Below are 12,248 nucleotides of genomic sequence, written 5' to 3'. Positions count from 1 at the left end.
GTTACCTGTTCCTGCCTTTGGGAACACTAGTGAAAATTATAAACATGGCAGGTACACCACGTATTTTCTCTGTGTTCTTCCCTGTAAAACAGGGGTAGGGATTACTTTAGGAGTGATAGAGGCTTACCTTGGAAAATTCTTGTCCCTTACCCTAGGCTGTAGTTTTTTTGGCACAACAGCTCCCTTGCACAAGCAGGCCTAGAGTGATTTGCTACATATTGAAGTCATACGAATGCTTTGACCAGTGATGGTCGGGCAGGGTAGAGTATGTCAGCTAACTCATCACCTGTCTGGAGATGATCATTCTGGGGCTGAAAGCTGCCTTCAATGCCTGTGGATCAGATGCTCGAAAATACCAGTATTGTTTGCAGTTTATTAGTCATGCAACCTGCACCATGCCCTGGGTGCCACAATTTGTGGTGAGTCACAATACTTTTGCTTTGCTTGAAACCTGAGAACTGAACTGATAATGGGGGCGTTTTTTGAGACTGAGCAGGGAATACGTTTCTTCCCCTATTCATTTTCCACATTTCACAATTGTAGTGTGCTACAAAATCCCTGCTCTTTTATAGGTTGAAGAGTGCTAGACTATGTGCAGTGCTTGTACAGAAGCTGATCAATCACTTCAGTCTCCCTTTTCTCTCCTTCCTGTATTCTTTGGATTCTAAAACATATTTGTGAAATATGGTTAAGAGGCACAATAGGTTCTGAATATCATGGATTTAGTGTTTTGTCTCTATCTGTTCTTCTTTTCTCTAAGACTTGGTAAGATGCTCTTAAATTCTGAGCTGGCTGGCATTTCAAAACATTTCAAAGCATGACTCATGGATTCTTTCATATGGCAGCAGCCAAACTGGAGCCCATTGTGAACTTCTTCCTCTACTTCAATTGCTTTGGACTTTATTGACATTGGTTTTTATTGGTCAGTTTAATCAACCAGTCACTTACATGGTTTTGCAACTCTCTGGAGGTTTCTTTAGATTAAACCAAAACCTGGATTGCTGTCATATTTTCATTTAACCATTAACTTGGATCTGCAGAGAAATCAGGATCGTTTTGAACTGTACAGGTGCCAGCACAGAATTTTGTGATACTCTCCCTTCCCTAGAACCTGCTTATTTATTTCTGTGCTCTAATTCTCAAGGTAAATAGTTATTAATCCATGAAGTTAATCCTTTTCCAAAGGCAGTTTAATTTCTTCTGGAACTCTGGGAGAGGAATCACAACTACACTTCATGGGGCATGAAGTATGTTCTGGCTGTATGTTATTATGTTATCAGCCGATGTTGTTACTGGCTCCACAGCTCTTTGATTCTGCCAGAGTTCTGAAGCTTCATTTCCCTGTGACATTTTCACCTGTAAATCAGGTATCCTTACAACAGTTCTGCTAGTTGACTGATCAGAGACTAGACATACTGGTCTTTCCCCAGGAGAAGTGGTATTTGTAGCCTCCATCTTTTGTTGAGCTGTTCCTTTGAACTTCCTTTGACAATTCTTGTCCCCAGGCATTGCATTCAGCCCCCAGAACTCATGGCTTCTCAAACACAGAAGCAGTGAGCATACAGCGTTGACAGTGCTAGAGAGAAGGCTCATTACCTGCAGTGTCTGGTTTGGTGGCTTGGATGTGCAAGTATCCAGATTCCTGCAGAAGATAATAGAAGTTCTTCTGGACAAACGGGTACATTCGTCGAACGTCTTCCCTGCTGAGGCCCACGAGCCACGGTACGTAAGCCCCGAGCATCACAGAAATCATCCTTCTCAATCCTAGTTTGACGTCGAAGACCAGATTCAGGTGAAGCCCTTTGACAGATCTAAAATTAAGTCAGTGAACAGAAGGTTAAATCAAGCCACGTTCTGTCTCTTGATTTTCTAGAAGTTGGTACAGCTGATGCCATCTCCACCCAGCTGTGCCACTGGTATGATGTTAGCTCTGCGTGCTCAGTTTCTAGATGTGGCACGTCCATACTGGAAGCTCTGGCTGTTGATCTGGGATTGTTCTGTGCTATAGGGAACAGGCTGCAAACCTTGTGTGGAGAATGGTCCATCTTCTCTCCCTGCATGTAAGACTAAACAAAATGCCTTTCAAGCCAGCAAAGCAGAGTGGTGGCTTTTATCTGATTTAGCCAAGGATGCTCTGGCTGTTGATCTGGGATTGTTCTGTGCTGTAGGGAACAGGCTGCTCCGGGCATTTTCTGAAAAGTTTGAGTATATCCTACAGTGCTCTGGGTGCTGTGAAGCAGAGCTGCCATCAGGAACAGGGGCCAATGCTAATTGGCTAATTTGAACAGTGAACCCCAGCACCGCTGCCTGGAGGAGCCGAGAGGGCACGAGGGCAGCCCCACATCTGCTGCCCTGAGAAGCCAAAAGGGGGGCTCAGCTCCTACATTTTTACTCCACTGATTCTACACCTCTCCCTGGGAGTGTGCATTTAATAAGACCATAGTGCCTTTGAATTATTTTCCTGCTATATACATAGTCTACCTCTGTTGAACCTTGGTCACTTAGTTTGTATTAGCCCTTAATAAACCAGTTAATTCGTAAACTAAATATTGGTCTCAGTAGCAATTTGAGAGCGTGGTGAGGGGTTATTCACAGCTCTAAAATACAGTCCCGCAGCGGCCGTTCCTCTGTGAGAGGCGAGGGCCACGTGTGACCCTCGGTCTTACTCACAAAGGCCTCCTCGTTGGGGGGGATGTCGCACCGAGAAAGCACCTGACAGCCGGTAGCCCCTGGCATCGGCTTTCAACAGCTTGAGTAGATCCCATGTGGCCACACTGCCCTGGGTGCTGTGAAGCAGAGCTGCCATCAGGAACAGGGAGCTGCTCAGCGTGACATCTAACTGCTTTAAGAGCTTTCCCCCTTTCTTCTCTGACCTAGGCCTGGCCTGGTGCCCCTTCTCCATTAAATGCTAAACAAGGAGCCGTGATGCCAACTTCTAAGGAAGGTAATTGTGCTTCTTTTCTGATCAGTCTCAACTCTGCATTGCAGGTAGGTTCTACACTCCATGGTACTGTTCAGCTCCTGAAAGACCAAGCTCCTTCCTTCCTTTTCTCCCTCCTGATTTCAAATAGACCTTCTTCCTGATTTAGAACAATGATCTGTCTCCTTGAGGGCTCAAATCAGAAGGCCACAGGCTTGACTTCCACAGCTAGTGAAAGAGAAGCCAAACAGCACTGAAATGTAGGAAGTCTGAGAACTGTACCAGTATCAATGGGAAGCATGGGAATACAAACCAGGGGGGTGAAGTCCCTGGAGGAAACAAAGCAGAAGGGATGAGAGGCAGGGTGAACAGAAGGCAGGACCAGTACCATGGAGCCAGAAGGCAGGGTAAGAACTGGAGGCAGCTTTTCTGCACCAGTTCCCATGGCTACTCACTGTGGCAGCATCTGGGCCATGTTTGTGGTAATACGGGATCCCCAGTCTCCTCCCTGCACGTAGTATTTCTTGAAGCCCAACCTGTTCATCAGCTTATGAAATATCCGAGCAGTTGCTATGCTGTCAAAACCTGTAGGTAAATAGAAACACAGGAGACCTGTGTGTCCTAGTGTTCATCCCCTGGCCAAAGACTGTGGCCTGACAGAGAGACTCAAGCATGCTGCTGTGTGAAGGCACAGGGTGCTACACTGCTCTGCCTCCCTCCTTGGCAATTAAGTGAACACAGGATGATAGGAATTGAGTGGGAAGGGGAGCAAGTGGAAAACAGACCTGGCTTCCAGCTACCATTGCTTTCCAGATTGTCACAGCTGGCCCCAGAGCCTCAGCCACATGGGTGTTGGTGCAGTGCCAAGGATCTGCAGTCACAAACTGCAGTGGCCAGAGGTCCTGCAGATGCCTGAGGTGTTACTCAAAAAACCTGGTGATTCCAACAGAGCCTTTTTCATCACTTACCTTTCTGGCGCGGTGCTTCCGAGAAGCCATAGCCTGGGATGGATGGGCAGATGACCTCAAACACTACGTCACTCTCAGTCAGGCCGTGCCCAGCTGGGTCTGTTAGCAGAGGGATGATCTTGTAGAACTCATAGAAAGAGCCGGGCCAGCCATGGACCATCAGCAGAGGTTGAACAACTTGACCATGAGGGACGTAGGAGGGCTTCACGTGGATAAAATGAATCTCAATCCCTGTCGCAAATGCAAGACAGAGAAATTAAAGCTCTGGCTGAATCACAGTTTGTGCTCTGGGTTCTGAAGAAGGGGGGTGGCAAGATTGTAATTAGCATTCATAGTAGAAGTTACACAGTCAACCCAAGAAGCCCAGCTGAAAGAGCATGCCTGGTGTGGTACCTATGTCTCATCCTGTACATACAGGCAGAGGTATTGATCCCAGCCCCAGATATTTTGGGTCACTGAAGATTGTGCTTCCATCTCTTGAGAAACTGGTCTCACAGTATATCAATAGAGGAGCACTTAAATGACGTGCAAAAATATGACAAAACCACTAAATATGTGGATAATAAAAAGAGAAAGATGATGAAGTAAATGCAGGATAAAAGTTTAACTTGCAGATCACTTAGCTACAGTCTGCCCAACCTCACCGGGCTAGCTGGGCTGTTGGTGCTTTGGAAGGTACCTTAAAGACCATTGAGTTCCAACCCTGCTGTCATGGGCAGGGACACCTCCCACTAGACCACGTTGCTCCAAGCCCCATTTAACATGGCCTCCTGGGCAACCTGTTCCAGTGTCTCACCACCCTCATAGTGGAGAATTTCTTACTAATATCTAACCTAAATCTCCCCTCTCTCAGTTTAAAACCATTACCCCTTGTCCTATCACTATTTTCTCTGATGAAAAGCCCCTCCCCAGCTTTCCTGTAGCCCCTTGGGGTACTGGAAGGCCACTCTAAGGGATCCCAGAGCCTTCTCTTCTCCAGGCTGAAGAACACCAACTCTCTCAGCCCATCTTCACAGGAGAGGTGCTCCAGCCCTCTCCTCATCCTGGTGGCCCTCCTCTGGAGTCACTCTAATGCGTCCATGTCCTTCTTGGGCCGGGGGCTCATATCACTAAGCTGTTCTGCATGATGTTGTCTTAAATGTTGTAACCTCTGAAATCCTCCCCCTTCTCTCTGTGCGTTTCAGAGGGAGACCTGCTCAAGCCACAGAGTCCCCCTCACCTTCAATGGTGGTTCGGAAATGGGGGTACTTGTTCAGGACCTTCACTTTCTCACGCCAGTCGAACTCCTTCCTCCAGTAGGACACCACCTTCCGCAGGAAGTTGGAGTTGAAGCCGTAGTGGAAGGCAGCCCCTTCCAGCGGGGGCGCGTAGCGCGCCTGGTCCAGGCGGCGGTGCAGGTCCTGCAGAGGGAAGCCCTTCTGCTGAGGCTGCCCCCAGAGCCTGCACATGCCTCGCAGCAGGGCAGGCATGGGCTGCTGGCTCTGCTGGCTTCTCCATCGCTCTCTGGGACACCACGAGCCCTCCTGAAGCACTGGCATACTCTTCATGCCTCTCAAATCATTTATACAGGGAATACATTTTATGATTACATTTATTATTTTATTATACGGAGAATAGGTTTTCCCAGAATTCTCCAAGCAATTGATGCAAACAAGGTGGAAGCCTTTGACCAATGTGATGATTTATTGGGTGACATCCTCCATTGTGTCCTCCATGAGATACTACAAGGAGAATTTTGCCAGTGACCCTACTCTAGATGCCCATGCCAGGTAAGGAAGTGGCAGGCACAAGAGATGTGCAAATGAGATTGAGCCACACTTGCCTGTATAATTAGGTAATTTACAACAGCTAATGTAACTGGTTAGAAAAACCCACAAACCCTTAATTCCTTTTCACAACTATAGTTAAGGGTCCCTTTTGAACACAAGGCAGCTCGTGGCCAAGGCAACGCAGAAGACTTAGAAGTCTACTCGATCTTGTTTCTGTTCAAAATACAGGCCTATGTACTTATAACCTAACAAATGTAATCTGTGGCTCAGTTCAGTGAAAGCAAAACAGAAAACCAGGAGCATTCCTAGGAGAGAAGTTTAAACTGAATTAGGGAGAATGTGGCTTACTGGTGGATAAATCAAGAACTACAACTGCTAAGCACAAACTTGGTCCTTGTTGATTACAAGGCTTCCTCATCCCTCTCCTGGTGCTCTGGGTGACAAGGGTCAATAGAATATGGGCCAATCAATCTATTTTAAGGCAGGTTTGGGACTGAATGAGATAGTATCAGCTGGAATAACAACTGCACAGACAGAATAGGTAGAGGAGCAGAGACAAAGCTCTGCGGCTGCTGGAGAAAGCTGGCTGTGTTGCAGATGCTACTCTTGGCAGTGCTTTATACACAGCTCCCCTACAGATTCAGTTGTTTTTTTGGGCAACACTGGCCCTCCACCATAGCTTTCCATGGGTAAGGGTCTCAGTTTGTCTGTGTGGTGCCCCTGTTTCTATTCTAGACTGCAAGGTTTCAGGCTTTCTTGAGGTGTGAGAGCCAAGTCATCAGAGTTCATTTTTACAGACATGCAGAATGTTTCAGAATTGTTCAAATGCTTGAGCAGTTAGTTCTAAATGCAGTGTATCTTCCCATCCTTCTAACCTGTTCCCCAAGCTCTCCAGATTCCCTTGGATATTAGTTAGAGGTGTCTGGAACGATTTCAAGGGGCCACGAGGGGCTGTGAATGAAGATTTTGCTGTTGTTGTTGTCATACAGGATAGGGAGGAGGTTGTGCTGTGCCTCAACCAGGTTGCTAATAAAAAATGGAGGCCTTAGCACAGAGCAGCTATTTCACTCACCTGATCTGGGACAAGATGCTCTCCCTACAAATGGGAAAGAAAAAAAAAAATCCTTATCAGTTGATAGTGTTATAGTGTTGTCTGATTGGTGCCAACACATGGTGCAAAGAGCATCACCTTACTGCTCAGCCAAGGGGATCACAAGCTGTTAAGCCTCCTGGCAACACCTGCCATTATTTTCCTACTTGTAGGATGGGACAGAAAGAGGGTGGCTCAGAGTTCTGCCTCTGCACAGAAGACAGTGTTTCTGGGCTCGATAGCTTGTTGCCATAATGTTCCCTCCTGCAGCACAACTTGGATAATAAAAGGCACTAAATGAGGGGGTAGGTGTCCCTGTGGTGTTTCATCAGGAGCAACTGTGACTCTCCAGCCAGCACAACAGTTCACGTCCACTGCTGTGATGGGTACACAGGGGATTTCAAGGGTTATTCTGCTGCCAGCCACGTGGCCTCATTTTGCTGGGGGCTGGCAGCGAGAGAGGCTTGTGGGACCTTGCCCTGCTCATAGTTCAGGGAGCTGCTGCTATACCTTTGCTACTTCTAGCTACTCCTGGCTGGATACCAGGCTTTTTTGGTCTCATCTACCTGCAATAAAAAGGAAACAGCCTCCTTGGTTCTCTTTCAGCCTGGCAGATTCTCTTGCCAGAAAAGCACAGTCTGAAATCGAGCAGAATTAGAAGCAACAAGAGAGGGGTCTCGTTACTCTGCCCTGTGGAAGGCAGCTAGACCATGCAGCCTTTTGGGGTTGGAATTACAGTATCTTGAGACCAAACCAGACCAAACCAAACCACTAAACACACACAAAAAGGATATTAAACTCTATAAAAATCCCAAGTCTCCTGACAGTTTCTTTTCACCCACTGCTTGTGGTGCAGAACCCGGTGTCTGTACTGGAGACCCCAGCAGTCCCCAGGGCAATTTGGTAGCAGTCCCTAACACAGCCCATGTGGGATTTTAAGGAGGTGTATTTCCTTCAGCCACTCCCAGACAAGCAAGAACAGTGCTCCTAAGAGCAAACAGTGTCAGCCTCACCTTCCTGCAGGCAGAGCAGCTTATGCAACAGGGAATAACATCCCCCTGCACTCACACCCTGGAGTTCAGTGAGCCAGAGGCATGAAACCACCTATCGTGGCGACAGCACAACCTCGGCTCTGCTAACAAAGAAAGCACGTCCCAGAAGCAGTCCTCTGAGCGACACAAAACAAGGCTCGGCCTGATCCAACCTCCTCCCTGCTCATGCTCAGGAGGACTCAGCCGCCTGCTCCCACCTCTCCCGCGGGCTGCTGACCCCACAGGCCCTTCCTTCCTCCCCAGCCCCTGCTGAGAGTCCCTCCCGTCGGCGCCGAGGAGATGCTCGGCCTGATCCAACCTCCTCCCTGCTCATGCTCAGGAGGACTCAGCCGCCTGCTCCCACCTCTCCCGCGGGCTGCTGACCCCACAGGCCCTTCCTTCCTCCCCAGCCCCTGCTGAGAGTCCCTCCCGTCCGCGCCGAGGAGATCTCACCAGGCGTTGGGAAGGAGCTCCCGACACATGCCTGCTCCGCCTCGCCCGGCCGCTGCTGGGAGTGAGGCGACCCAGCCGAGTCCTGCTGGCTCTCCCCTCGGCAGCGACACTCTCCGGGTGACAACGCAAGCTGCATCATCCCCTAGTGCCAGCTATTGCCTAAGCCTGCAGTTGCAAATGAAGTTCATGAAGCGAATGCAAAGTCCTTCGTGGGCAGGGAGCAGCCCGGTGCACCGGCACAGGCTGGCTGCCAACTGCATGGAAAGCGGCTCCGTGGAGACTGGCCCGAGGTCCTCAGCTGAGCCTGGGTCACCAAGGTGTCCTTGCAACACCAGCCAGCTGCACAGAGAGCTGTTTAGCCAACATGTCAGCCGGCAGCCTGAGTGAAGGGTTCCTTCGCTCTCCTCAGCACTCCAGACCACATCTGGAGTGCCATGACCAGTTCTGGCCTTGCTGGTAGAGGAAAGGCTGCACTGCGCCCACCTTCCATGGTACAGGGAGGCTGCCACAGGACCAGAGCACGTGGCCTACAAGGGAAAACAGAAAGACTTGAGTTTGTTCGGTCTGCAGAAGACAAAGGGTGGGATTGTACTGCTGTCTACAGCTAACTAGTGGGCAGCATAGGAAAAACGGACCCAGGCTCATCTTAGAGGAGCACCAGTTGAAACACAAAAGGCTATGGATGCACATTGCAACAAGGGAAGTTCTGGTTAGATATGAGGAGAAATTAGTTTACTGTTGAGGTACTCAGACACTGGGACAGCAGCCCACAGAGAATGTGGGATTTCCATCCTTGGAGACATTCCAGACTTGACAGGAACATGGCACTGAGCAACCTGACATATCTTGACCTGCTTGGAGTAGGTGGCATGACCTTTCAACCTCTGTATGATGTGGTTCTATTCCATGTGCATCTGTGATTTGCAGCAGCCAAAATCACCCCCAAAAATATAAGTTTTTCATTTTCCACAGAAATCAATTATTAGATCAGAGAACTAGATTTAATTTCCCTCATGGTTGGCAAAATCTTGCTGGATAATCACTTTCCTAAATTGTTGCACAGTGACCTTGTTGTGCTTCACTCCAGGAAGAGCTACATTTTACTGTCAGAGGAAATTATTGAGTCTCTGTGAAGTAGCATCACCAGTGAGATCTGTGGTGATTAGGTCTCATACTGCTGTGAGTCCATATGCAGCTACTGAGCCATCAAAAAGAGCCATCAGGAGGAAAAGCTTGTAAATCCTTCATTTGGTCAACATTCAATTTATTACCACACCATCACTATTCCTGGTTATGGCCATCTGGGATTGCTTAGCTTTAAAGTCCTGTTTCCCAAACCAAACCAGCTCTCTTGAGGCCTCTTGGAAGATGATACTCTTGATTGCAGAGGGACTATAGTCATCAGACTGAAGAATGATTAGCAACAAGAGTAAAGTATTACAACCCATGTGGAAGGTAGCTGAGGACCCCTGGAAGGTGTTAGGCTGTGATGTCTCCAAGACACAGAAGAGGCCTTGGGAATATTCTATTTCTTGCCTAACACTGAGGATGGTCTGGCTTAAGCATCTGAGAGTGTAATTATCTGTTACAGGAATGTGGAAAAAGAGCCAGCAGAGCTAGTTAGAGCTGCAGAGAAAATACAGAAGTTGCTGCTCTAAACGGTTTTGGAGAATCAGAACAGCTTTTGCTTAAGATATAAGGGGATGCATCAAGGCTATTAAGAACCTGAGGGTAAAAGGCAGCAAAACCCCACTGATAAATCCTGGCTGAGGTTCCGGGATCCCATGTACTGAAATGTAGGATGTGTGCAGGAGTTTTTTCTGAGTGCTGATGGGCACGCAGAGGAAATCCCACCCTGGGATCCTGCAGCAGCTGGTACGCGGAAAACAAGTTTTTTTCCCCTCTGTCTTACAACCTCTAGTGGCCAAAAAGCATCACTCCAGGGAAACTGCTTGCTGGAGCCAACGAGGTTGCCTCCCACGAGATTTTGTTATGCACGTCCCATGAATTGAAAGGGGAATGCCACAGGAGAAGGCCTGCAAAAGTGCCTCAGAACATCTCCCTGCGCTGCGGCAGGATCTTTTATCCTTAATTACAGATGTCTTAGCAAACCCATTTTAAAAAAGCCTCCTTGGAGCACTATTAGAACATTTTTTGCCTCTGTTCCAGAGCTGTGATTTTGCTGGTTCAGCTGCTATTCTGGCATAGGGCAAACCAACCAACGAAGAAAGAAAGGAGAGAGAATAGCCTTTGATATATTGTATACCATTGTGGCCAAGAAGGCCAATGGTATCCTGGGGTGCATTAAGAAGAAAAGTGTGTCCAGAAGTTGAGGGAGGTTCTCCTCCCCCTCTACTCTGCCCTAGAGAGACCCCACCTGGAGTATTGTGTCCAGTTCTGGACACAATCTGTCCCCAGTTCAAGAGGGGCAAGGATTTACTTGAGAGTCCAAGGGAGGATGATGAGAATGATTGAGGGACTGGAACACCCGCCTTACGAGGAAAGGCTGAGAGACCTGGGGCTGTTTAGTCTACAGAAGATTGGGAGGGGATCTTATTAATGTCTATAAATATCTGAAGGGTGGATATCAAGGAGGAAGAGCCAATCTCTTTTCAGTCATGCCCTGTGATAGGATGAGAGGCAGTGGAAACAAACTGGAACACGGGAAGCTCTACCTCAACATGAGGAAAAACTTCTTTACTCTAAGGATTACAGAGCACTGGAACAGGCTGCCCAGAGAGGTTGTGGATTCTCCTTCTCTGGGAACCTTCAGGACCCGTCTGGATGCCTTTCTGTGTGACCTACCCTAGATTCTGTGGTGGTCTTGGTCTGGCAAGGGGGTTGGACTCGATCTCCAGAGGTCCCTTCCAACCCCCAACATTCTCTGATTCTGTGATCTTACTATTGCATCTCCACCTAAACTTCTAGTTACTGCTGTCCTGCAGTCTCTTTAGAACTGGCATAATTTTATAAAGGGATTTATACAAATCACATAGTAACAGAGAAGTTGTTTGCTATGTTTCTCTCTTGCTCGTGTCACAGATCTGCAGGATCACCCCTGCAGCAACAGTAGGGAATGTGCACATGGAAATGTTACCAGAATGTATTTTTTCAGCTGGTTTAGCAGCTGGATACAAGCAGAAGGAGCTAAACATGACATAACCTGCCAGCTCTCCCAGGCCTATCCACCAATGCTGGCATAGTGTGACCTGCTGATGGAGAAAGCACCCAAAGGCTAAGCAACAGATCTGCAAATACTGGGTGCCCTCCAGTGGGACAGAGGAGCTTGCAGCACTCATAATACCTTTTTTTTTTTTTTTTTTTCCTAGTTTGGACTTTCTGTTTTTCTCATTGCCAACTGCATATAATCATAATCCAAGCCTCTTAAATACTATTAGTACTGAAACCTGAGACATAGGGAGGAAAGCTGGTGACTTCTGGTTATGAAATGAGCTAATGAACAGGGATAAGAGTTGAGCACAAAAGCTTTGCATGTAGCTCTTTTATAGCTTCAGATGATGTGGCAACTTGGAAATTATTATTCTGACCTTTAGATCCATTGCAAGACCCTCTCTGGGATTTATGGCCCTGGCTGTAATCTGCTGCCCTTTATTTTACAGCTTTAAGGCTTTGCTGCATAATTTTCCTTTTGCATGCACAAAATCAAGTTAACTGTCCCAAGAATATTACTAGAGAGCAAATGGTGCTCAGTAACAGGGGAGCTTTATGAATATGGTCTCCTGACTCATACCAGGGACCAGCTCTCCTTTGTCATCGGGACAGTGGCCAATACTGGTGATCTGTTGGCCAGTAATGTTGAAGGGAAGGCAATTTCTGGGAGTTTCAGATCTCCCCTCTGCTCCTCCAGGCTCCCACAACCCTGCTTATCCCCACGGTATCATTCTGTCTTTGAACATCACCCTTTGCCTTTGCTTTTAAGGAAGGTCCTTAAGGCTAATGAAATTTCCTTTGTTTGACTCTTTGCTTCCACAGGCCAAAGATACTGCATGCTGTATT

General features: G+C 47.8%; 2 protein-coding genes across 2 annotated transcripts in view; one reads left to right on the top strand and one right to left on the bottom strand.

The window, feature by feature from the left end:
• LOC104396428 (epoxide hydrolase 1-like) overlaps positions 1 to 8,319 on the bottom strand; it is a gene marked incomplete at its 3' end in the record, with an annotated part of 11,913 nt that extends 3,594 nt beyond the window's left edge. The window contains exons 1-6 of the mRNA XM_010006269.1: positions 8,232 to 8,319; positions 6,730 to 6,753; positions 5,108 to 5,328; positions 3,889 to 4,119; positions 3,376 to 3,505; positions 1,597 to 1,811 (exon numbers count right to left, since the gene is read on the bottom strand). Of these exons, the coding sequence (XP_010004571.1) occupies positions 1,597 to 1,811; positions 3,376 to 3,505; positions 3,889 to 4,119; positions 5,108 to 5,328; positions 6,730 to 6,753; positions 8,232 to 8,260 (850 nt within the window). The remainder of the gene's footprint in view (positions 1 to 1,596; positions 1,812 to 3,375; positions 3,506 to 3,888; positions 4,120 to 5,107; positions 5,329 to 6,729; positions 6,754 to 8,231) is intronic.
• A 733-nt stretch (positions 8,320 to 9,052) lies between these two features.
• The window catches only part of RSPH9 (radial spoke head 9 homolog (Chlamydomonas)), a 46,062-nt gene continuing 42,866 nt past the window's right edge, over positions 9,053 to 12,248 (top strand). The window contains exon 1 of the mRNA XM_010006259.1: positions 9,053 to 9,091. Coding sequence (XP_010004561.1) covers positions 9,053 to 9,091 — 39 coding nt within the window. The remainder of the gene's footprint in view (positions 9,092 to 12,248) is intronic.

This window comes from Chaetura pelagica, unplaced genomic scaffold (assembly GCF_000747805.2).
Source record: "Chaetura pelagica isolate M959 unplaced genomic scaffold, ChaPel_1.0 scaffold271, whole genome shotgun sequence".
NCBI lineage: Eukaryota > Metazoa > Chordata > Aves > Apodiformes > Apodidae > Chaetura > Chaetura pelagica.
Note: the sequence above shows the minus strand (reverse complement) of the source record. Positions and strands in the feature narration are given on the sequence as shown.